At 35.8% G+C, this 27,733-nt stretch overlaps 2 protein-coding genes across 4 annotated transcripts; one reads left to right on the plus strand and one right to left on the minus strand.

The window, feature by feature from the left end:
• Positions 1-2,854: 2,854 nt before the first annotated feature.
• LOC114349971 (palmitoyltransferase ZDHHC15B) lies at positions 2,855-24,583 on the minus strand. Of its 3 annotated transcripts, XM_028300583.1 has the most exons (8): positions 24,338-24,583; positions 24,135-24,256; positions 23,405-23,511; positions 14,102-14,339; positions 11,327-11,465; positions 10,025-10,151; positions 6,145-6,252; positions 4,254-4,416 (listed from the first exon to the last, which is right to left on the minus strand). In XM_028300583.1, the coding sequence occupies exons 1-8, from the start codon at positions 24,501-24,503 to the stop codon at positions 4,341-4,343; spliced, it is 1,083 nt and encodes a 360-aa protein (XP_028156384.1). In that variant the 5' UTR covers positions 24,504-24,583; the 3' UTR covers positions 4,254-4,340. The 3 variants fall into 3 exon arrangements, with proteins under 3 accessions (XP_028156383.1, XP_028156384.1, XP_028156385.1); XM_028300582.1 differs by lacking the exons at positions 4,254-4,416; positions 6,145-6,252 and adding an exon at positions 2,855-3,161; XM_028300584.1 differs by lacking the exon at positions 6,145-6,252 and having other exon boundaries at positions 4,275-4,416.
• Positions 24,584-24,924: 341 nt separating this feature from the next.
• Positions 24,925-26,297, plus strand: Dlc90F (dynein light chain 90F). Its single transcript, XM_028300598.1, has 3 exons — positions 24,925-25,088; positions 25,163-25,328; positions 25,871-26,297. The coding sequence occupies exons 1-3, from the start codon at positions 25,053-25,055 to the stop codon at positions 26,017-26,019; spliced, it is 351 nt and encodes a 116-aa protein (XP_028156399.1). The 5' UTR covers positions 24,925-25,052; the 3' UTR covers positions 26,020-26,297.
• The last annotated feature ends 1,436 nt before the right edge of the window (positions 26,298-27,733 follow it).

Genomic DNA, 27,733 nt, shown 5'->3' on the forward strand with positions numbered 1-27,733 from the left:
TTTAACGCTCCACTATAGTTTAATTCTTAATTATTCTGTATTATTATATTAATTGATGGATAATGAATTAAAATGCGGTGGTTCGATTGATGTCTCATGTCGTATTACCCCTTTACAGCAGTCTTAATGTCAAAGCACTTGTTATGTACAAAGCTCGAAGCCCTGTACGTCTTGCGGACTTCCTAATATTAAGGAAAATATTTTTTTAAACAAGCTGATAAGAGAAATAACTTGTTTTCTCTAGAGTCTAGAAGTTCCATGAGTAAAGTCAGCATCAAATACATCGTGACACCGAAAGTGACCAAAAAGTTGACAGAGGGTTTTCGCGATTGAAAAATCCGCCAGATGGCAATACGTAGACGCGAGGTCCAAATGCTGCATGATTGGTTATTTTTGACATGACATAGACAGATATGTCAAAATCCACCAATCACGCAGCATTTGGACCTCGCGTCTACGTATTGCCATCTGGTGGATTTTTCAATCGCGAAAACCCTCATTGTAACAAAGACGTGTTGATAACTTTTTGGCTACTTTGAGTGTGACGAACTGTTTGACGCTGACTGTACATTTGTGTCGACCTAACATCCTGGAAGTTGGTGTTAGATTCCAGCAAATTACTCTTAAGCATATTTCAGATAAGTAGAATTTCAGTATACATTTTTTCGCCAAATCTACAGTAGCCTTCGTAAATCTCGATAATCAGCCCTTTGAATTATCTTTACATCATTCAGCACCATTTATTGTGTCCAATCCGCCACGACATTGTAAGGCTTGCATATTCTACGAGTCTATAACACACTTAAACACCACACTCAACTCCAATACTCATTTCGCGTTTAAACTAAACACCTAATACTTATATTGTACTTTGAATAAATAAATACAAACATTCAAAACGGTCATCATCTAAGTATTTTTAATCCTTTAAAATTAAACCGGTATTCCAAAACTAGAATGTTAAACACGGGTCATAGAAATGGACGTTTTTTTTATGAGTATTTCTCAAAAAAAATGTACATTTCGAAAAAAAAAGTGTGCTTTGAAACAGTTCAAAAGTTTTATATTTATAAATCATCACACAAAAAAAACACACACACAATTTTGAAGTATGAATATTAATCTTTAAGATAACGAAGAATTATAGCTATAATCCTACTTATTACCAAATATTTAGATATTTTAAAAATAGTCCTTTTTTACCTTTCATACAAAAACCTGTTTGCCACCCTAGCTTTTTCATGTATTTTTGTTTCATAAAATGCGATACGTAACTAAATTATTGTAAATTTCTTTGTATTATCGTTCTACAGTAATCGCAGTTTCTGTATCAAATTGATTTTCTATGGGGTGTCATAATGAATTGGCAATTTAAAGCAAAAAAACAAAATGAGTCGCTCTCATTTACTATTTCGTTATTTACTCTTTAGTTACGATTTATTTCTACTTTCCCATGGTTTCTGAACAATTCCGTATTTATTTTACACGGACAACAATAGCTGCACTCTGAATGGCTGTTGGCCTGACGTCTCCGCCATAACATCTATCGCGAAAATTAGTGAAAACGTGTGTGTTTTGTGGGATTACTTTTTCGTAACAGGCAGTAAAATCAGCGATTTTATATAGAACGGTAAGTCTTCATTTAACCATTTTTTGTAATACGTGTGGTACGAACATTTAGTAAGCTTTTATATTTGCTGTAACAAATTTTATCAAAAAAATACTTGTTTCTGATCTCATTTTGTCTAATATTTCGTTACGTTTTTTACGAATTTCGTTACGTTACGAAAAAGTACAACATAATGCTGAGTGTATACTGTTATTACCTGACTAAGCATAGTAATATTCACTACTTAATTTATTTCAAAAAATATAGAGCGTTAATAACAAAAGGATTGGATACTATCTGCTTTACAGAAGTGCCACCAGCAAAAAATTATCAAATCATTTAGATTACGTTTTTATGTGATTACTTATTTTGTTTTTTTAGGAATGCCGCCAAAAACCAATGCCGAAAGGCAAAAAGCTTACAGAGAACGACTCAAAATGGATAAACATGATGGAACAAAAATAATTTTATTAAAATAGTATGAATGATTACTCCCTTATTTTATTTCTAACCCCTTAATATTACCCCGTATTTGGGTGCATACTTACAAATATTTCGAATTGAATAAATGAAGAGCATTTACAATATTTCGCCAATGTATAACAAGCCTTATGGCCTTACTATTTCGTTACTACCGTTTCGTTACGTACATTTTTTTTGAGAAATACTCTTATAATAATCTCAGTTCAATAAAGCTCTGGAATACCGGTCTAATTTACTAGGAATTTCACCGATTTACAGGAGTTACACAACAGTCATGAATAATATACACAGCATTTTATTATTATCACTAAATTTTTGTCTAGTAGAATTACGTGGGCGATGTTATTGATTATTGGGTGCAACGTCTTTTTTTCAGAATTCCTAAGTTCTTTTGTTTGAGAGTGGGTAGCTTAGTTTCGATGTGTATTATTTCTTGACGAATTTCATACAGTTATACTTCAAACGGGTTTCATAAACAATATAGAGTAAACATAACCGGCATTTATACGGAGCGAGCAGAGAACACTTATAGAGGAACTGGACTGGCCCTTGCGTAAGGCCCGGTGACCAGCAAGGCGGAGAGAAGTAATTTGAATCAGATGTCCTGGTTTTCTAACATCTCCCTTAAGTACGCCTTGATGGAGACCGAGCCTTAAACGCACGCTAAACTGAGCCCCGATTACGGTAATTTTTAACGTCTTCCAGACGCGCTTCTGATTCTGCGATACGATTGGTCAAAACAGCTGACGTACGCTGTTGAACGACCAATCGTATCGCAGAATCAGAAGCGCGTCTGGATTGGAGACGTTAAAAATTACCGTAATCGGGGCTCTGTTCTCACTAGCTCCACATAAAGCCTAAAATATTATGCGCTGAGCCTCATAGTTCGCGAGCGTGGCGTGAGCGCATGCAGCGCGGCGCCTACACTCATAGCTCGTCGTAGCTCGAGCTCTCTCGCTCGTCGAAGGGCCGCGCGCGCTCGCCCCAACGCTCCCAGCGCTCGGAGCTAAGCAGCGACTCTGTGTCCTCTTCCTTAGCGGGCAGCGGGTACACGATCCCATCGCCGAAGCTAGCGCCACCATACACAAGTTTAATCATTTCTAAACCTAATAACCGAGCGTAATGATTGTGAAATCGCTTGATTGTAATCTGTTTGTAGGTACCTCCAAAGCTTTGATTTACCTATGCAGTGTCATGGCAGGTTTTGAAAATGTTAACGACTAATGGGCCTTTTGAAGCTGGACGGTAAAATAAAATACCTCGACTCTATAGAATTATAACTATGACCATAAATAAACTTATTTTCAGAGGCGATTCTACTGCTTTATATCATAGACGAATAAAATGTTGACTCTCACATACAAACATACAATAACAAATCTGATAATAGAATCTGAGTAGGTACAGTCAACGTCAAATAGTTCGTGACACCTAAAGTGGCCAAAAAGTTGACAACACAACCTTATTTATTCCAATGATGGTTTTCGCGATTGAAAAATCCGCCAGATGGCAATACGTAGACGCTAGGTCCAAATGCTGCATGATTGGTTATTTTTGACATGAAATTGACAGATATGTCAAAATCCACCAATCATGCAGCATTTGGACCTCCCGTCTACGTATTGCCATCTGGCGGATTTTTCAATCGCGAAAACCCTCATTGTAACAAAGACGTGTTGCGAATTATTGGCTACTTTGGGTGTTTTTTTTTATGTGACAGGAGGCAAACGAGCAGACGGATCACGAACTATTTGACTCTGACTGTATCTGAGCCGTAAACACACCACTGAAAATAAATGTATTTAAATAAAGAGAAAAGTTACACCGTGTTTACATGCCCGTGGTTTATACAACTGAATATTTGTGTAAAAGTGTGTTACATACAAATTATGTGCAAATGATTGACTGTAATGATTGTTACAACTAATTTCTCACGCATTCTACATCTATAAAGCTTGATCAATATTGTCTTTATTCATACTGGTGAGAGCCTAAAATGCTATCAAACTAACGCGCAGTACACCTAAATTGCTAAACAAAATTAGCATGCAAAAGGACACTAAATAATCCATTAATCTGGTCTACAATAAAAAAAGAAGTGAATGACAATAATTTTGACATCGTTTCTCGAAAGGGTGAAGTCGCCAATGAATGAAAAGCATGTTTAGTTGAACAGATTTATTTAAATATATTGTAATAAAAATATTGTGAAATGGAAATAATATTAATTAATAGGTAAATGCTATCCTTATACTATTTGGGGCACGGTCCGGCCCTTTCGAGGGCAAAGTCTCCACCGTTCAGTCTCGCGGCCGAGCTCCACGCTAAAATATCAAAAATCCCAATTTCTAATTTGACCCATACAATTTTTAGATTTAGAAGAAACAAGAAATAGAAAGTCGAAGATAAAAATGGGTGCTACAGAAGGAGGTATTTAAGATAATATAGAAAAGAGAAGATGGATCTTACCTGAGAGCATTTCGGTAAAAAATATACGCAATGTAAAATAATAATAGTAGAAAATATGAAAGATCTGAGCACCCAACCCATGCAAGAGATAAAAGAAAACGAAAAAGTTTACGAATATACTTTGTACTCATATACAGCACACAGACAGTATTATTATTTGAGTATTATTTTTGTATCCATTTGCTTGCTAATGGTAAGCATCTATGCCATGATGACTACAAAACCAAGCGTGTAATTTGTTTATATTGGCAACTAATCAATTATTTTGCCTATGTAGCCAATCCATTATGATGATAACCGATTAATTATCAAGTGTACGCGATGAAAGCTTAGTGTAGCGTTATAAAAATAAAAAACCAAAATAAAGAACAAAACATTTTATTGTGCACAAAACATACTTACAAAATATGAACAGTACTATAACTTTGTCAGTCTTGTGTGTTGTATATAGCTCAGAAACTATAAATGCATAAAAAAGCTATTTGCAGATATTTAACAATCATGTATCTCAGGTAATTAAGGTAGAAAAAATATTTTTATAAAATTTTATCGGCAGCCTAGCTAGCACACATAACTTGAGTATGGATGTATAGAGTAATAAAGCAAGTACTGGACATAATTATATTTTAAAGCTCCGTCATATTCGATTATTTACATTGAATGAGTTTACTTACTGTAAAACAGTACAAGGCCAAATTCATAATACATTACGTATTCAGTTTGTCATATAAGCTGACTATATTTATCTAGATTCTAGTTCAATCTATAAATTAACCTATTTATTATGTAAAATAAAAAATGAATCTAAATTATTTAATAACTAGTATAACTTAAATAGAACTATAAATTTTATTGCATCTCAATATTTATAATATATAAGTATATAAGTAGTATATCCGTTAAGCTAGCACCCATAACACAAGCATTAAGTTGCTTACTTTGGGGCTAGCTGGCGCTGTGTGAAATTGTCCAAAGATTTATTTATTATTTATAATATGAAATTTTTCAGGCAAGGTAGAACAACGTTGTAAAACAAATTAAACTAACATAGATTTTGGCACATGCTCAAGGAATAAGACAGTACTAAATAAGAGAGATTTCTGAAGACGACTTGAAGTTACGTCTTAGAATCTCGAGGAAATGCCAATGGTGGTGTGAGAGGTTTGGTTTTAAAGCTAGACACGGCACCCTAACCTAAAATAGAGATCCCAAAATCGGCATGATGCGTGTTGATTTGTTCGCACAGTTACAAATTGATAGTCACTTGACTGAACCTGCTAAAAAATCAACGCAATATTCTTAAATACTTAAACGTAGTTGTCTGTAGGTAATAATACGGTCATGCATATAACAAAAGATAAGCGTTGAGCTGTAAAACAAAGGAATGTCGACATGGAACATTCAGGCACCAGTCAAGTGACTTCACCCGTAACTCGCGTACAGTGCGTACGTCGCGCGCCCGTACTCGTAATTTGACACGATAGTCGCCCGTATTGCTATGGTCTATGGACTCGATTGTGAACCCTATTGTGTGGACTCAAGGTATGTGTTTAGCGTCGGCCGCTTCGTCCGTGAGGTCTGACCTGGACCGCGTGGTGCCCATGGACTCGTACCCGTGCGCCTCGTGCGGCGCCGTGAAAGTCTGGAGCTGGTGCTCGCGGCGCACTGGGAATTCGCACCCGTCGCCCAGGCTGGATAAACGACCACGGTTCAGAGGGCTTATGCCCGCATTCACTAACATTACTATTAGGTCTCAGCGCGTGGACGCACAGGGCGACACACGAACCAATCACAGAGCACTATTTAACCCTGTGCGTTCGATTTGCTTCACTTAAGCAAGCATCGTTTGTGAATACGGGCGTTAGTGTGAGTTTACATCAAACATCGTCACTAGCGAGCGCGTTAAAAATATATTAAGATTTTACTTCTTGAAAGTTCCGGTAGGGGCGCTGTACGATCCGTCATAAATTTAATGTCACTTTGTTACGCAGTCGACATCGAATGCGTTTGACGTAAACTCACACTACGCCCAAGAGCGCACGCGGTTTCATCACAATATGCTCCTTGACAACTAGGCGACGGTTGTGGTGATATAGTTGGTTGAGCCGCCAGTTCCGTTCAGCTTGAGCTACTTATAAGTACGTTGTTCCGATTGTTCAAACGCATAAAAATTTGTAAAGATAAATCTATAAATCTGCGGCTAAATTTACGAAACAAAATCACTAAATAACCAAAAAGAACCATCGAAGTGACATTATAAAAAATAACAACTGTTACTGTTAAAGTTCTTCCGAGAGTATATGCTATACCTAATTTATATCTCAGATTGTTGTAACCTATTTTGTTCTACGCTGAAATCAAGAGGCCAACTTAGCCCGTATTATGTAACGACATCTCAACACTCAAGATTCAAACTGAATACTTTAAATATTTAAAATTACTGAATCGAGTTTTGAGTCTAAAACCTAATAAGACTAAGACTAATAAGAGTACCAAAACGAAATCACTGTAACCGATAGAATAATAACTATAGGTGTACCAGAATCTCATGGCAAATAGGGAAAATAAACTTTGTTGAGAGCAATACTGGTGAAATTGGAATAAACGATCTTGATACTGTTTAATTTTTTACTTTTATGACTAATATTAATGAACATGAAGTACGAATATACATTTTAGGTAGGTATGTGTATGAAGAATGTTGTTATACATAGGAAAATGTCTTGAAAATTAAACAAATCGTCTGTGAGAAAAGAAATGTCTGAGAAATTAATTATTTTAATTACCTACATATTTTCGCGTGGAACTGAAACATAGGCGGTGCCGTTCTTTTTGTATATGGCCAGGTCTGGGCTATTTAAAAAAAAGGTTACAAAATTTTACTGAGAAAGAATCTTGAGTGACCCTAGCTGAAAAATTTAAAACTGCTAGATTTTAAAAAAAATGAACTGGCTGGATCATGGTGATTTACTGTTTGTACTCCGAATGACTGTGTGAATACACCGATCAAAATGGCTTGAATAGTTATGCGCAACTTTAGGGCCCTGTAACGTATTTATTTGTAGAGATATTTTCATGATTATTTCACAATTATTATTAGTTCTACTTATATTTATTTCAAGTTTATTTCAAAGAAAAAAATTGGAAACTTCTCCATTATTCAATCTTGCTTTATGAAATATTTTGCAATTTTCTTAACATGGTCATAACATCTGCACCAATTTGTGAGATATACCTGAAAACCCCGATAAAGCAGCTATTAACTAAGAATAATATAAAAAAACACAACCCTCCTTCTGACACAGTTGGGTAATAAACTAAATGTATCAAAACATTTCAGTCCAACTTACTGTCAACTCGACGACGCGCTTTAGAATCAAAGATCGACTTTGAATTATGCCTTATTTTACAATTCACATTGAAAACAATATGCCTTGCTTGAACTTTTTCGATTTTTTCCCAATAATAACAAATAGTCAAGAAGAGATTACAAAAAAATTGCAGCGGCTGACAGATTTCATAATTTTCTTTGACAGGTGACAATTAAACCATAGACAATTGCCATATGAAAAACACACTTTTCCAATATTTTTGTTTGCCATGAGATTCTGGTACACCTATATAACTAAACTGAACTGACGGCCATGGAAAAAATCACGTACGCAATGTCAGGGACCATGTTATAATGAAAGGATAAATATATCGGACACAAAATAATACAGGAAGGGGTATAAAATAAAATAAAATCATGTGATTAGTGAGTCAAACCAAAGTGTTAAAATATGTGCATAGTGTTAATAAAAATAGGTGGGGTACGGGCTATAATATAGCTGGTATTATTGAAGTAATTATTTCTATTTATACATAATACACGCGTTAGCAAGAATGCGAGGTAAGCTATACACCACTAAATTTTTATCACCGAAAAAGAAAATTCTGGGTAATGAGTTATTGATACTGATCCTATTTATGCAAAAAAAAAGTTAAATAAAGTTACTCAAAATTTCCTCCCAAAATTGGTAATTTATGGACACACGCGTCGCTAGCACTATTTACGTAAGACAATGTAACACTTATTAGAACTGAACATGGTCTAAGTTAGCTAAGTATGTAATAATAACATTGGAAGCGTGGTCGAGGCGTGAGCGAGACAGACAGATCGGGGCAATATGCGAGCGCGTACGACTACTCTAGCGAGCAGCGGAGTGACCCAGCTGTGACGCGTAAAATACGGACTAAAGAAAATTAATTAAAAAAATTAAGCTTATGAAAAACATTTCTTTTTTTTTGCTTTAAATTTTTCACACGTTTCTACATAACCTGTTAAAATTTTTTCGGTGATAAAAATGTAGTGGTGTAGAAGTGGTTATGATGCACAGGATGACGTTGATGAATAGATGGCGTTAGAGTAACTGATTCATGATCATGAACATCAATGAATTTCCCTTAAAAATATGATAATAATGATACCATTTAATGATTTAGAATATATCAGAAAACCCACAGCAGAAACTTAATTAGTTTTTTTTATTAATTGTTGTTTCATGCCGAAAACTTTATTTCCAATAGACGATACGGGATTTTTACTAATCTAAATATAACACTCATATTCCATTTTGTTAGAATTGGTCATTCACTTCTTTTTTTCACACATTGAGTCATGCACACTGACCCACACTTTACAGAATCCGACAAGAAATAACATTGACCTATGGCCCACAAAAGTGACTTCAATTTCTTGATAATGAACATCTATTGGAGGAGTTTTTAACTTTCACGAGTTGAAAACTTATCATGTTTGTTTTTAAAAGACTGAAATAAAGACCCTTTGGGTAGAAAACGCAAAACTACATAAGAAAGTACCACTTTAAACTACCAAAGTGCGCGTGTTCTCTGCATATAGTCACCGTTAATTTGATTTATTTGTTTCTATGTACAAGTTTTGCTTTGTTTTTTAGCTGTATTTTGTTCATAGACGTACAATTTACAATTTGGCTTATCGAAACATACAAACAATTAGGTTTTATGTAACAAAAATTGTGTATTTCTTGTCGGGGTACTGTTGTTAAAACATAGACACATCTATTAGTATCAACACATGCATGTGTATCACATCTTCAAACTATTCATTTGTTATTAGCTATTTTACAGACATCGATGTGTACCTACGCAAAAGACCAGTGCCATCTTTTTGCCTAAACTTTTAAACCACTTCTAGTAAACTGATCTGTTTGGGAATTGAACCCAGAACTCTGAAATTGTGCTAATCCTTTCCTATGTTTACGTTTATACTATTTTTAGCATGCATAAATCTCTCTGTATCACTATTTCAACTGCCTAGAGCCAACAACAAGTTGGTATCACTTGGTAGTTTTTATTGGTGTTGGCAGTGTAAGAAATCACGTGGTAGTTTTTTGGTGTTGCCAGTGTAAAAAATAAATGTGAATGGTAGTTCTATGTTACCTTGTGAAGACGGGAATCATCCAGAGGTTGGGATTGTTCCCGAATACCTCCTTGAAGTTGTTGTAAGCACCTATAGAGAAACCGTTCTTGTCAGCTCCACCTCGGAACATTGGAGCCCGGAACGCTTCTGTAAATTTATAATATGAAAATTAAATCGACTTTCAATAATTTCGATTTTAGGTGGTTTTGTTGAGTAAAACTTTGGACAAAAAAATATTGTATCTTTTTTTGTGAATACAAATTACTAATATACCCCTCGAGGTAAGCTAAATATGCTTGTGTTAAGAATGGGTTCACTACAAAAGTCCAGCGGCCAATGCGATACCGAAAATTGACACCATTGGTCTATTTGTAGCTTATTTTTATATTAAATACATGATGTAATTTTATCTTTTCAATATAATTTTTCCACATATCCGGGAGTTTCAACTCTACAATAAACTAAATACGGTTTTACAATCATTAGGTGGCAATTAACATAAAGTCTATAAATACAGAGCGACCTAAATATTATGTTCAAACATCAAGTAAGAGATCCTTAACAAACTATACGCACTTTCTAGGTTTTTGTTTACATCTAAACTACTCAAATAGATTGCTAGTATGATGATTGTCAAATTGTCTACATAATATCAGAAGTGACGGTGTTACCGTTGACCAAATTCTTTAGGAGGGAATTTATAATCTGACCGGTTGGAGTGCCCGTACGGCGGTATGATACCAGCATATCTGAAATCAAATTGTGCTTTAATATGTTGATAATAACGTTCAAAATTGTGTTGGGAATTCATCAGCACATAATTTACTCTGGTATCCTGACAGCTAGATAGAGAGAGATAGATATATATATGAGAGAGAAGAGAGGAGGGAGAGAGAGGTGGTATGTTGCAAGTCAGGATAGTGAAAGTTACAGTTAAAATATTTGCATTTACTGTCACTTCTGATATCATTAATGTTAAAAAGAAAATACATAATTTAACCTACAACAGAAACTGATACATAGAATTAAAAATGATGTTTTACACAATTTAGTTCACTAAAAATACCAAGGTTTACCAACCTAGAGAAGTCACATTTATTGGCGTTTAACTTTATGTCACCATATTTTACACTTTATTAAAATAATATAAGCTTTACAAACCTAGAGTAGTTGACCAGTGATGTAACTGTTGTCAGTGCCACTGTATTTTGAACTTTATTGAAATAACATAAGGTGTACCAACCTAGAGTAGTCCTATTAGAAGCGACCAGTTCGGACTGTTGTATTTTGAACTTTATTGAAATAGCATAAGGTGTACCAACCTAGAGTAGTCCTATTATTGGCGACGAGGTAGCAGTGATACCCGAAAAGCGAGCCCAACGATATCGCAAACATCAGCGACACGAAGAATGCAAACACGATGTGGTATCGGCCCGCGCCCGCTGCGGTTCCGAAATCACCCTGGAAAAAAAAATACGTAAGAAAAAGCTACTACTAGGTGGACTGACGATCTGGTAAAGGTCGCGGGAAGAACGTTGATGCAGGCAGCGTTCATTATGGAACGCCTTGGAGGAGGCCTTTGTCCAGCAGTGGACGTCATTTGGCTAAAACGAACGAAGAAAAAGCTGGACGCAGGCAGGAATCATGTGATTGAGTCAATGTACATACAGTCAGCGTCAATTAGGTTTGTTGTGAAAAAGTTCGCGATACGTCTTTGTTACAATTTGAAGAAGGTTGTGTTGTCAACTTTTTGGCTACTTTGGGTGTCACGGACTATTTAATGCTGACTAAAGCCCGGTCTGTGAGCACGTAGAATTTTGTCCAATGACTCCAAGCTACCCATCCTTATCGCTCGCGCGTAATTATGTTGCTGTCGCGCTCGCACACTCACTGCGGGCGCCCGTCGCACAGTCGCGACAGCAATATAATTACGCGCGAGCGATAAGGATGGGTTGCTTGGGGTCATTGGACAAAATTCTACGTGCTCGTAGACCAGACTATAGAAATCATTTACGCCTACAGGTCTAACGATTAACTGGGTCAGGCCTGAGGTATGGGTGTGACACGGGAGGGGTGACATTCGACGTGACAGAGCATACAAGTCTGAAGCAAAACTGAAGTTTCGGTGACGTTTGACGTCACAAAAACCCCGTGCCACTCCTCAGGCATTGAGTTATACGTTAGAACTGTAATATTAAATGCTGGTAATCATAAAAAATGTGACTAATGAGAATCAAACACAACGTAACAATCGTTCAATCGGTCGTCGATCGCGTCACGGTACAACGCTGTAAAGAATATAGTAACTTGTAATCAATTAACGACAATGCTAAAGTACTTTATTTACACAACATTCCATATCTAATAATCTACTACCGTTTCTAATCGAGTTTTGTTTATGTTTATTTGAACTTCAGGTCGCAGTATCTAATATAAACTACGATTACAGCGCTAATTATACAATAACTAACTACACATTTTGTTCCACATTGTTTGTATAGAAATTATAAAAAAGTCAGCCCACTGCGCCGTTCAAACAACGTGGAACACTATCTATTTCTCTTTGCTAATTACGGTTTTACTAAATAATCATAATCTGTTCCGTACACGGATAACTACGTCACTAATCTTGTATTCGGCCAGTGTGTATCTATCAGATAAAGATATCAGATAAAAAGCCCACATGCCCAGTAAATAAAACGAATACGTAAAATTACGAACTCGAGATATAAACACGAATTTCTTGCATAGTAGTTTGTAATAACCAATTAATTAAAAATCTGCAAGTTGCACAATTTATTTTCGATTACAAAATTATTGAGTCAATCTGTGTAATGTATTTTTAATGACTTTACGACTATAACTGAACTAAAATTAATTATTACAACTTGTACACTAATACGCAAACCGACCTACGATTAAGTATGAATAGCATGCATTGATTACGTTCACAATGTCCATGCAAAGCTTGGAATAGGTCCCCTTTTCGATCAAGCGGTCGCAGTGGGCATGCTTGTATTCTTCGTACATCTGGAAATCAGTATTCATCATCTTCAGGTCATATACGCCCGTATTCACAAACATTACTATGAGGTCTCACAGTGCGCGTGGACGAAGGGTCACACACGAATAAATCACAGAGCTCTATTCAACGCTGTTCGTTCGATTTGCTGCTTCACTTAAGCAAGCATCGTTTGTGAATACGGGCGAGAGAGTCATGAATGTGACTATGACGGTCACTTGACCAGTAAATGAAAGTTAAAAAAATTAAAAATAATTTATTAGAACATGTTTGTCAGGCCGACAAGGACCTTAAAACCACATGAAAAAGGATCAAATTCCGTGGTTAATTTTGTCTGGAAATATCTTGATGATCGCGGTTTGTTACGTCAACAGTGACCACACCCGCCATGTTAGTTAGAAAGAAACTGAATAAATAATAAAAGGCAGGGCAATGATAATGGAATGATAAGCAGACCACCCGTACTATTACTGATATGATTTTTAGGGCCACATGAATGTTGAACTAACCAATGTAAGACATTTGTAGCAATATCGTGGAGGGGGTACTTTGTAACCCATCATTGAAAGCAGTAACTGCAGATCAAAACTTCCAATACATCGAGACTATACGTCTTAGATAGTACATACCTAGTACTTATAGTATGCATAACATATCAAATAAGGTAAACAATTTCGCATAATGACAGCGATCGAGTCTTTTTTTTAATTAACATAATTATTCACTGGTGAAAAAATATTAATAGCCTAATTTACATCTGTAAATAAATAATAATTTGCGTTTTGACTGACAGTGAACAAGTAGTGTGAAGACAATATTAGTGAATAGCGACTTGTACTAGAATTTATTGTCATGCAATTTCTCTTGCAATTTTTCATAACTAGGAAATCAAAATTCCTCGATATCGCCCTCATACTCGTAAGTAGGTGGACCGACGATCTAGTGAAGGTCGCGGGAGGTGCCTGGATGCGAGCGACTCAGGGCCGATCTTTGTGGAAATCCTTGGGGGAGGCCTTTGTCCAGCAGTGGACGTCTTTCGGCTGAAACGAACGAACTCTGCACATTCCGCACTCACCTTCCAAAACCTTATGAAGTAGGGCAGGCAAGTGGACATAATGAAGAGACAGTACAGCAGCGCGTATCCCAGGAACAGCATGAAGAACTTGTAATTGTAATAGCAGACGCAGTTGTTGACCCACGGGCAGTGGTGGTCCATCTTGAGCACGCAGCGAGAACAAATGCTGCAGTGGTGCGCTCGGTCTGGCTTCACTAGCACGCACCGGTTGCAGTAACGGACGGAACCAGACATTGTTCTGGAATACGTAAATACTATTTTAAAACCTGCACAACAAATATCTAGCACTAACTTATTCCTAACGGAGTGGTTCAGGCAGACCGGAATTTGAAGAGACTACTCCCGTGGATTTAGTAAGATACGAGTAAAGGACAAACCTGTCGACAGTGTGATGTTTTGTGACTGTATGAAATAATAATAATAATAATAAATCTTTGGACAATTTCACACAGCGCCAGCTAGCCCCAAAGTAAGCAACTTAATGCTTGTGTTATGGGTACTAGCTTAACGGATATACTACTTAAATACTTTTTTTTTAAATACATACATATTATACATAGTAACACCCAGACCCGTCAGAAATTAAAATTCATCATTTCAATTTCTGCCCGGCCGGGAATCGAACCCGGGACCTCTCGGCATAGTAGTCCGCTCTGAACCACTACACCAAACGGCCGACATAATCATAAGAAATGTCACACGCACTTTTCATTCAGGCATAATGTCAGAACATGACATTTGCCACACCCGAATCGAAAGAAAAAACGCGCGCGGTATAGATGACCCACGCTGAACTGTCCCGCCAAACTCAATGACAGGGGGGCGCTACCATCGTTCAACTATATGGTTTCCAACATGGCAAAAATCGGAACCAGCGATTCGGTATTGACGGTGGCGCCCCGCTGTCAATGTCATCGACAGGACAGTCCAGTATTTTGGAACTATAACTAGGATCGCTTCCCGATTTGAGATATTGCAAGCTACAGAAACGCGGCTCCAAGCAATTAAGTCTTATGGAAGTTCAAGTTATATCGTGGTTGCTGGTTACAATCAGAGATTGAAATTGACAAATAATATGAAATAGAACCATCAAAATTCAGCAACTATCAAACGAACCAAGCATGGAATACTTTCACATTCATGGCTTAAACAATGGTAGGCGCACGCCTTACCTCTGCATGAATATTCAAGTATTGTTTTGGTGTAGAAAACCGTACAAAGAAGAACGGTCATCTGTGACCCAGGCCCGACAGAAACGAGACATACCTCATTTTTTTTGTCATGTCTTACTTAGTTAAATTATATATTTTTTATATTCGAAATCTATGTATAACACCAAAATATTACCCTTTGTTTTTGTTCAGGCGTTATACAAAAACTAATACAAAATGCCTATTTATCACCAAAATTGGTAAATGTATGTACCTAAATGTCTATTACAGCTGCTATGGAATGTATCTAGGTGACCTGGAGATACAGCCGGATTATACAGGGTGGAAACGAGAAGTTACAAAATCCAAAAATTCAATGTTACCAGCTTCCATAATCTGTAACCTATTATTGGTACCATTTGAAAGAGCTCGTGAAGCACTTTCAGAATCAGTTACTAGTTTTTCGATATCTTGTATAGTTTAGAAGTAATCGAGTGAGATCACTTATCGTTCCATATGTATAACCACCCTGTATAATCCGGCTGTATCTCCAGGTCACCTAGATACATTCCATAGCAGCTGTAATAGACATTTAGGTACATACATTTACCAATTTTGGTGATAAATAGGCAATTTGTATAAGTTTTTGTATAACGCCTGAACAAAAACAAAGGGTAATATTTTGGTGATATACATAGATTTCGGATATAAAAAATATATAATTTAATTAATTAAGACATGACAAAAAAACTGAGGTATGTCTCGTTTCTGTCGGGTCTGGGTTTTTTTTGTATGGGGCGTGACCGTTCTTCTTTGCGCATATTTACGTGGACATCAAGAGAGTATATTTCACATTTCCTCATTTGTTATCGCGTAAAATTTTCTCTAGCTGCCTTTTACCTGTTGAGATAATGGTTATCCATGACTTTACATTGTTTATTGGTAAATCGAATTCAGAACTAAGTACATAAAATACATTTAAAGCTAAGTACCAACTTTAGGACATAGACATAGGTAGATATTAGCATGGGCCTTTATCAACCTACCTTACATTTATAACTAAGTCGCATCGAGAAAATAGAAATTTTGCATTGCAGTAGTGTGGCATTTAGTTGCTGAATATAAGTGGTACAACAGGTTTGGACATTTTATAAATGGAGCCGAAAATAGATATTAATCTTAATTGACTCTGCCGTCCTGCGCCATGACAAGCTTTTAATGAGTCATCATTATGATTGGTGTTGGTTGGTTTACCCGGGATCATATCCGCAGTTCACAACTACAGGTAACTATATAGTTCTATGTTTAGCTGATAATGTATAGTTAGTGTCGTTATATCTTTAGACATTTGATTATAAAAGATGCGCAATATAAACTGGGTTGGCTTCTGCATTATCCAATATGAGTTGAAATCCTTTGGTAATTCAATATTATACAAGGAAATACATCAGTTAAAATCGGTACAATCGTTTTCTCACTTAGGTACATTAAATGCATACGATTTAGTCCATGTATACATATAGGGCAAACTGGGCGACTACTACATTGTATACAGGGTGTCCCAAAAACAATGGATAACCCTGTAACTATCGATAGGCCTTGCCATGGTCTCCCTAATGTCCAATTTTGACCCCAGTAAAAATATCACCGTTTTCAAGATTTTTAAGTTTTTGTGCATTTTTAGAAAATTGCCACCTGCGTTTACTTTTTCTCATGCCATTTCTACAAATGAGGATACTTTTCAATCTAGTTTTTTTCCTTATCACAAGGGATAGTTGGGCTATCAAAAGAAAAGATTAAAGTTCAACAAACTAGTTTAAAAGTATGAAAATTTTAAGAAATTGCAGAGAAGAAGGAAAAATTAATTCATTGTCTTGCACTTTTGATCAGCCGTCGTGTAAAAAAAATGTAGGAAGACCATCGTGCCCATTACCTTAAAAACTTCCTTGGTTAATTGAGATTCTAAAAAGATATCACAAACCTATGTATTTTGTATTATTTTTATCTTATGGCTACTTGAATAGAAACTATAGTCTATCCAATATAGCTTGATTAGAATGACAGCTGCCATCAAAAGTAACGACATAACTTTGTAGTAGCGATCAATGAGAGCTAAATATTGGCGGACAAGAAATAATTCACGTCTGACCTACAAACAATATTTTCGACGACAGTGCTTCCAATAAAAATGATAATTTCGTGTAAATGCAGCGTTAAATTACACCAATAAGTAGTAATTCGAAATTATAAAAATCAAGCTAGAGTATTAACGACGTCTCTACAAGGTTATCTCGAGTTACAAAAATGTTAGTGTTGGGACATATCGACAAATGTCATATTAAATTAAAACTAATTTTTTAACATATTTAACAGATTTTTTTTCTAACTAATTTTTTAACATATTTAAGTCAAGTTATACGTTTTTCTAAATGTTCACTATTAAAAACCAAAAAACATTTCATTCTTAAATAATCAAACATCGGAAATCAATCACCGGTAATTTTTTGGGTATTCATAGCACCGTTGCTCTAGAAGAGATGCCCACCGCCCTCTAGCGAGAGGAAAAACCACTGAAGAACACTGATGATAATGACTACGACTTAGGTTGTACACCCTTGACATGAATTTTAAATTTTACTGTCGTTAAATTTAAATCATAATTGTCATTTTTATGAATAAATATATGAAGAAAAATTGGGTGCATTTTTTTATATCATTTTTTCGAAAACTTATCGATACATCTATGTGAACCGTACGAAACATACCCAGCACTAGTCACATTCGTTTGACAGCCGTCATTCTAATCAAGCTATATTGGATAGACTATAGTATGAAAACTGCAAAAATGAGTTTTTCTCGTAATAGTTAAACTAGGACTGCATAGTGGCATTAAATACAAAATTGGATAATTTTTAGCGTAGGAATTTTAATAAAGCAACATTTTATCATCATCATCGTCATTTCAGCCATAGGACGTCCACTGCTGAACATAGGCCTGTACCCCAATGATTTTCATAATGACCGCTTGGTAGCGGCCTGCATCCAGCACCTTCCTGCTTACCTTTATGAGGTCGTCGGTCCACTTTGTAGGTGGACGTCCTACGATGCGCTTTCCGGTACGTAGCCTCCACTTTAACCCTGCTTCCTCAGTTCTGCAACCTACTGTGCCCTGCCCATTGCCACTTCAGCTTGCTGATCCGTCGAGTTATGTCAGCGACTTTAGTTCGTTTACGGATCTCCTAAATTCTGATACGGTTTCGTGAAGAAACCCGAGCATAGCCTTCCATAGCACGCTGTCCAAAAAATTTACGTTTCCGAGCCGTGTATTATCACGGGTCATCTGTCTATAGGCACATTTATAAGGTTTAAAACAAAAATTAAGTAATCACAAAAACGCAGAACGGACGGCCAATGGGGCAACAGGGTTCAAGTGGAGGCTACGTACCGGAAAGCGCATCGTAGGACGTCTACCTACAAAGTGGACCGACGACCTCATAAAGGTAAGCAGGAAGGTGCTGGATGCAGGCCGCTACCAAGCGGTCATTATGAAAATCATTGGGGTACAGGCCTATGTCGTAGGCCTGGGGTAGGTAGGAGAAAGAGGTCAATCGTCGAATCCAACTCGGCTGGGCAGCGTTCGGGAAGCTACGCAATATACTCACGTCCGAAATACCGCAGTGTCTCAAGACAAAAGTCTGGCGACCACGGGCTGGAAGACGTAGCGTGGGCAGGCCTCCTACTAGGTGGACCGACGATCTCGTAAAGGTCGCGGGAAGAGCCTGGATGCGGGCAGCGCAGGACCGTGCATTGTGGAAAACCTTGGAGGAGGCCTTTGTCCAGCAGTGGACGTCATTTGGCTGAAACGACGACGACGACAGGCCTATGTTCAGCAGTGGACGTCCTATGGCTGAAATGATGATGATGATGGTGATAAAATGTTGCTTTATTAAAATTCCTACGCTAAAAATTATCCATTTGTATTTAATGCCACTATGCAGTTCTAGTTTAACTATTACGAGAAAAACTCATTTTTGCAGTTTTCATACTAGTTGCTATTCAAGTAGCCATAAGATAAAAATAATACAAAATACATAGGCTTGTGATACCTTTTTAGAATCTCAATTAACCAAGGAAGTTTTTAAGGTAATGGGCACAATGGTCTTCTTACATTTTTTTTACACGACGGCTGATCAAAAGTGCAAGACAATGAATTAATTTTTCCTTCTTCTCTGCAATTTCTTAAAATTTTCATACTTTTAAACTAGTTTGTTGAACTTTAATCTTTTCTTTTGATAGCCCAACTATCCCTTGTGATAAAGAAAAAAACTAGATTGAAAAGTATCCTCATTTGTAGAAATGGCATGAGAAAAAGTAATCGTAGGTGGCAATTTTCTAAAAATGCACAAAAACTTAAAAATCTTGAAAACGGTGATATTTTTACGGGGGTCAAAATTGGACATTAGGGAGACCATAGCGAGGCCTATCGATGGTTACAGGGTTATCCATTGTTTTTGGGACACCCTGTATTTAGCTAATATAAACGACTATGTAAATCTAATATTTATAAAGACCAGTAGTAGAGTGACCACTGTTTGATTACTATTTAGTGATTTATCTCAGCTTATTACTTCGTACTTGACATTCGCTGTTAAAATAATTAGTTAACTGTTTTGTTTGTAAAGTAAATTAGCTCTAGATAATTATACTACGGCTTTAGTCGTCAGACGAACGGAAACATAATTGCATTTTTTACTACAATGTATTTTTAAGAAAAATAGAGTTCAGTCAAGTAGGTATTCTTCAACACCGAGGGTGTATATCTCTATGGTCCATGAGCTTCTACTCTACACTTTCCGAAGATTGGTCCGACATGTATATTACACTTCAACCCATGTGTCATTGTTATTAAAAGGAGGGCAGATCGCAATCGTTGGAGATAAATAAACAGTGGATGTTTTAGTAACAATCGCCCAACAGTTACAAATTGAGGTCCATTTTCGGCAGTGGACTACTAAAGACAAATTTCGAACTCCTCCTATGTTCTTCTGATTAATTTCGTTGCGGGTCCAATGACAGTTTAACTTTCCCCCGGCACAAACTTGACTTCACTGGTTGGGTTTTTATGGCGGTCAAGCAGTAGATCCTGGCTACACAGGAGTTGCAGTGGTGGGAACGAGAGGTGGGAATAGTCCCGTTACTGAAGACAAAAAATATGGTGACTGAGCACACGAAAAACTTTGTCGCAACAGAACTGCCTTCTAGCAAGATGCTGGCACCTGACAATCATAGGTAGACGGAAACACAAGACAGATTTCCTGGATACCAGTAAAAGCTATGCTTCTGGTACGTCCAGAAGGAAAAACATTACAATCATTCATTAAAATTTGTAGAATGACCCCCATAATGAGCGTCTCTTACCGAATAACCAACACAAATTAAAAAAATAATGTCAATGGGCAATAGCGATCGCCTACCAAGTCACCCACGAACCTCTAAAAAAGTTTAATTTGCATATTTGTGTAGGCAACTGAATTCTGCGAGTATATAAAGACGGGAGCGGATGTTGGTCTCTTATAAATATAATTTTCGAGTTCAGTGACTTATAAAAAACTCGGTCAAGGACTGTTTTGCATCGAGTTAGCTGAGCTGCTGTGAACCGCACGTGGAGTAACGGCCAACGCGGGCGGCATCTAATTATAGACTACTTACTTCGTTACATCTTGTTAACCGAGGTGTTAAGTAGTAAGTGGCTAATCCTTTGTGAGCAGTTTAAATTTGCTTGAACCGTTTGTAAAGTATACGCGAAGACACTGGTTTTTCCGCGAGGTATTTGGCCTAGTAGTCGTCATAGTTTCAGCTAAAAATCCACACTGCTGGACGAAGGTCTATCCCAAGGATTTCCATAACGACCTTCAACGGTAGTTACTTCTTTCCTTGTCTAGGTGGGGCAGATCGACTTAACTATCGAACAAAACGAAATCGCCTTTCATGTTAAAAAGATTGTTGAAAGCCTGTTTATTTATCTTTACTCATCTGAGAAGAGCATATTTATCACAAAGTTAAAATAGTAGATACGACTGAATTGATTGATAGTGATTGGTATCGAATCAATTTCCAATACGGGCGATCACAACAATCGGTTGGTAAATATAACTTAAATCCGAAAAGGAATCTCTTTCAGCCACTTGTATTTTGCGATCATAAAACAAACAAGGCGCCTATCCTCTATCAGGTGAATTATTTAACGTTTCACGCCCAAAAGGCTGTAAAAAGAATTTTATGGCGATCTACAGGGTCAATCTACGTACCTACATATTTATTATTCAACACGCCTTTTCCAAGAAAAGGTAGAGCTACCTACTTATGTACTACAGGTAGGTACGAGGTATAGCCAACGGGTCGTGAAAAGAAATGCGATAAACAAAGTAGCGATTGCTATTCAGCAAGTGAACGTAACGATTATAAGCCTTCTTGTAAAGGCATGTAGGACTAGGCTAATTGCTAGAACGGTACATACTCTATTAGTCATAAACAACGGTTTAACATAAGAATTTTACGAATGATTTCACTATTATGTATCGAATGTTACGTTAAACAACTTACATCATCGTTACAATGATCGCTAAGTACGATTCTAGAACTTATTTAGTAGTTAAGACTCAACAAATGAGGAAAATCTATGACTTATCATTTAAATGATTTCGATTTTTAATGTACTGCTATTTTCTCAATTCTAGCTACATCAAGAAGAAACTGAAACAAACCTCGTCAACACGTTAGTGGAATTACCGAATTCCTCGATTATCTCTTTTTTGCTTTGAATCCAAAAGAATTTACCATAGTATCTTCTTAACGCAATTTTAACTCTAGAATTGAGAAAATACCAATGTATAAATAAATCTTAAAAACGTGGTGCAGTGCAAACCTATTATAACTTTAAAACATTATAATTTTCCTCTTAATTGACTACACAAAAGGTCATCAGTCAGACTCAACGTCGGCGTTATTTCCTGCAATATAAGAGCTACTTTTGCAATGCAAATGTTACATCTGATTGATATTTTGTGACTATGTGTACTTCCTCAAGGACAGTAGTAATAGTACACTATTAATATTTAAAAAAATACCCGTACTAGCATGATAATGAATCATGTTAATCATCATTGATAGTACAGACAAGATTATTTTCCTTCTTTGATAAAGTTATCCTGCTAAATTCGTTTATTTCTAGTGTGACTCATAATTATCTAATAATGATGATTAATTTCGCACAAAGTTAAAAGAAATTATGTGTTACAACACAAGTATTAAAGAGTAGATTGGAAGATTAATATGTATAAGTGTTCAGAAAATCTCCTCAACTTCTTTGGGATCAAGTAAATCCAGTCTCTCAAAAGAGAAAATAAGCAATTTTACATGTAATGAAAGAATTTCACTAATGCAAAACAGTATGCAGTACATTCTTTTGATGTTCATTTTATATAAAAAAAATGATTTAATGAAAACTAGTATTGAGACCCACTGAAATATTGAGATATTTCAGTGGGCATTAGCTAAGCTAAAAGGTTTAATGACATGACTTTCAGATGATGTATACTCCACTGAATGAGGTAAAATGTGCAATTACTTTTATCAAACATCCACCATTAACAGAGTGATAAGATTTAGCTGATATTGTAGTTTTGTGTAAAGGTAAGTACAGACTAGACCATTTACTTGTAAAAGGAAAACGAGCTGCTCTACTAAATGTTCTAGTGTCAGTATCAGTGTAACCCTGTCACAAACTAAACATACATTTTACCTGTATTATATCATTTATAAGAACATTACATAGAATTGCTCTAGACCCCTTATTAATAAAAAGTTACACCTAGGATGAACACTGGATTAAAATGATATTTCCCTACCAAATGGCAATTTAAGCCAGAGTTCAACTAGGTTTTTTTTTAATATTGATCTTTTATAATGCCTTGCAAAAGGTGCTATTGGATTACCCCAGTTGCAAGACGGTGTGCTATTTTTTTGGATATGAGTTGGACTACATTCTATTTGTTGTATTCTTTTAGGTGAGAGTTCAACTAGGGTGTAACTTTTATTAATAAGGGGGTTAGTCTATACTCTCCTTAACATTACAATCATGGCAAATATTTACCTTGTGACTATAGGCAGGTCTTTGGCAAAGTTCTCGAGGATTGTCCTTTGAGCATCCTCTGATTCTGCACTGAGTAATTTTTCTAATTCGGCTTCCGGCAACTTATACTGCAAAAAAGAAACAGGGATGTTATGCTGCATAAATCTATAATTATTCGGAACCAGGACATGCATATTTATTATCAAGTTTATATAGATAGATCCTATGTGTAAATCACACCTGGACTCCTCTTATGTAGGACCCAAAGAAAACACAATTGTAAACACTTAATATGCAATAAAAAATTTGAATTTGAACAATTATTTATCAAATTGATAATAATTGATTGATTATTTATTACACTGAATTGAATCTTACTATATTACTTAAATTTCCCCCAATATTATTTAAGTTTTTATTAAAATATGAAAGAATTTTGGCCAAAAATAATTGTTTAAAAGCAGAGTTATTGAAACACTACGGTCAGAATATGCCAATAAACCAATTAGATTTATGAGAAAGACACAAAACTAAATCATTCACCAACTTCTTTGTTAAATAAATTATTGCTAGTGATAGTTTAAATAAGTTTCCTGATTTTCAAATCAAATATTTTGTTCATTCACTTTCAAACAAATAAATCAGAATTTATTTCAAAGTACACCCATGAAACAACTTTTAAAAAGAATTGGGGATAGCTGTGCTTCTAGCAAATAGGGAATAATACAGGGATAATTAATACGTTTTTTACCTTGTCCGGAATTGGTTTTATATCAGCAAATATAGTTCGCCAATAAGACCAGGCGAACATGATCAACAGAATGTGGTACAGCACCAAGTAAATACACTGCTGAACTGTCGTTTCAATTGTGACTGAAAAATAAAACAAGTTACTAACACAGCACAGGAATTAAAGCCATATTAATCAAGTTAAAATATCAATATTTTACTAACAAATGCACAGCTGAATAACGTAGGCATAATACGACCAAGTTACGATCGAAACTATCAACAACACAGGGAGCCACTTGAAGGCTCTCCAACACCACATATTGCACACTCTACAACACACGCAATAACCCGAAGGCGATACTCTACTATTTTGTATTGACGATGCCATATTTATTAAATTGTACGAACATTGAAAATATCCATGTTCACTGAGGAGACAATAAAAACTGACAGACAAACCAAAGACGAAAAATGAAAGTTGCAGAAAATCATTGCCAGTTTAGAAAATTATAGTGACACATTTAAAATCTGTTTCCGGTTACACTTCTGCCAACCTAACCGCATTAAATTAGGGCACCCAAATTTACCGTAATTACCGGTTTTTTATTTAATGAAGAAAGGAGTTTGTAACTGTAGTCCTTAAAGTTATTCTTTCAAGCAGAAGGAATAATGCTTTTGTTCGTTTAGCAATGGTTTAGCACTTGAATAGCGTAACAGTTTGGAAATAGAAACAAAAAAACTCCAATCTGAATCGACTCTTTAATCGATTCATTTGATTATTCAATTGAATGTATTTATTTTTTATTGTGGCAACACACACTAACTCATGTCAAATTGATTGAAGTTGTTTCTCGCAAATTGAGCGTCAAAAATTTTGTTGTTTTTGTATCAAACCATTCCCAAAAAAAAACTTATTTTCTATTACCAATATTAAATCATGGAGGTCAAAGAATGCAACGATTTGGCTGAGGAAGTAAGTAACTTTCCAATACCATTTTGTATTATTTATTGATTCAACTGTATACCTACCTGCATGACGTGTTTCAGAACCAATTTATTGTGGACGATGTGAGTAAAATCATCAAAGAAGCTATTGAAAATTCCATTGGCGGCACTGCATATCAGCACAATAAAGTGAATCAATGGACTTCGGCGGTAGTGGAGTCTTGTTTGGGTCAACTGACGAAGTTGCAAAAGCCTTATAAATATATAGGTACGTATAACGGTTTTCTACACATAAATGTACCTTCAAAAACGTTTGTATTTGAAACTTACTTGATAGTCAACATGATGAGCAAAATATGCTCGAAAACACATAAGACTGCTTTGTTCACGAAAAATGTCACGGGCATGGCACCACGTATTTTCAATAAGTTACCGGACAACATAAGGAATAAAGAAGAATTAATTTCCTTTAAAAATGCACTATTTCTTTTTCTGGTTGAGAAGGCATACTACTCCATTAACGAATTCCTCCTGGACAATTTAAGAATGTGATCATAAAATTTTTGCATGTAAAATTATAAAATGAACAGGTATTAGTATTAAGTAACCATTTATATGTATATTGCACGCCATCTGCTTGGCAAATTGTAGCTGAACAATTTTACGTTTAAATTTAAGATCCATCAATGTATGATATGTACCTACAATTGCAATAAACTAATTTGATTTGATTTGATTTGATTTGAGCATTATAATTGATGAGTTTGATTGTGTAACACTATGTTAACATTCTCATTTTACTTTTTTCAGTTACATGTACCATTATGCAGAAGAACGGAGCTGGCTTACATACTGCTTCGTCATGCTTTTGGGACAACAACACGGACGGCTCTTGTACTGTGCGCTGGGAAAACAAAACTATGTACTGTATCGTGTCCGTGTTCGGACTTGGCATCTAACATTAAATTTAATCTTGGAATTGTAAGTTAACTCCAGCATCGGTTGCAATTTGATTATGCCTTGCTTGTGATTAAGAAGAAAAATATTTTCTGTCCAATTGCACTATAGCAAATCTCTAGTATAATGCAAGTAATGTTAACAGCATAAATAACATTGTTTTCAATAGATGATTGTTAAATCAAAATCATAAATAAAAATATATGTAGCTCTTGCATAGACAAAATATAGTATTACTATAATAATATGAATAAATCAAAATCAATTAGGTACTGTAGCAGTCAAAGTAAACATTGCATTTATATAATTTTGTTTTAAAAACTAAACAGTAAACACCATTAAATGACAATATCTTCTTTTATTAAATTCACTTATTAATTCAAAACACTTTTCACTTAATATTCAGTTCATACAGGCTTTCTTAGTCATTACTTAATTTTAAGTAAGATAGGTTATATTTTCATACCTAATAAATATGTCTAAAACTTATTTTGCTGTTTTATTATGTTTCAATCATTTTATCATCAGAATAACATCAGACTTTTTTTAAGTTTTATTTATTTTTGTGGCATACCTACTTAATGTAATTTCCATTCCAATGGAATACTTCTTTCAGTCTGGAATAGTTTTTTATCTGTAACTAATTATATGGAGGTAACAGAAATCATACTTGCGCCAAATAAATGCCTTTTCACACTCTTTCTGCCAAAATTCTTTTGTTTTGTATATTCACCTCACACTTAACTACAAACAATAGAATCCTATTTTTAGTAAGGAAATAAGGCCAGAAAGAGATATTATTTTGTACCTTCACATTCATCATTTTTATCTCAATGTGTTGATTGACTCCAATAAGCCAATCAATTCAATTGGCCTCTACATAAAGGATCTTGGAAGTGATTTGTGTCACAGATAAGACCTCCTAATTGGCCTCTAGATGTAATGTCATTAGTATAAATTAAAACGTGGTTTGAGTATACATAGGTATAACAACGAATCCAGTCTCTATTTGATATTTTCATATCTAAAACTAATTTTATTCTACGAGAATCGGCCCTTTATCAGCAGGATGCGTATCTTGGAAAATTCAAGTCTGCGCCAGTCATCTAGGTAGGGTAGGTGAAAAATTCTGCTAGCCGCGGACGAATGCTCAATTTTAAGGACAATAACTCGCGACTCCGTTTCAATGGCCCCGGAGACATCGTCTGGTTATAGATGGTAGGCCCATCATTTGGTGGGGAGAGAGATTCCCACATAACCCACTGACCATCCCTATTGGCCTGCGGTCCCTGCGGAAAAAAAGCTAAAAAAACTCTGAGCCTTAAATTCATATTTTAGTGGACCTATGACGGTATGGTAGCGTCACTTTCAATCATGTGAGATGCAGGTCAAGAGCTTCTCTATATCAGGTAGGAAAAAACTTCCAATCAACTAAAAAAAGTAAATAACTTAGCAAGTTACACAATATCAATAATCTATTTTCTAGAATAGGTACATACCTACATATCACATGATCTTCGATTAATATTAACATAATTAATTCATGATAATGTCATTAGAGCAGGCCTAATGACGGATTTTGTGGCCAAGGTCGCTAATTGACCTGACCTACACGGAAAAATCACACCGGGTTTTGCGTTCAAATAAGTAATAACTTTTAGTTGAGCTGAAAAGCCCCTCTTCAATAAAAAGTCTTCGTTGGTGTTGTATTAGTGA

Source organism: Ostrinia furnacalis, unplaced genomic scaffold, assembly GCF_004193835.3.
Source record: "Ostrinia furnacalis isolate ACB-3 unplaced genomic scaffold, ASM419383v2 OfSCF0767, whole genome shotgun sequence".
Classification (NCBI taxonomy): domain Eukaryota; kingdom Metazoa; phylum Arthropoda; class Insecta; order Lepidoptera; family Crambidae; genus Ostrinia; species Ostrinia furnacalis.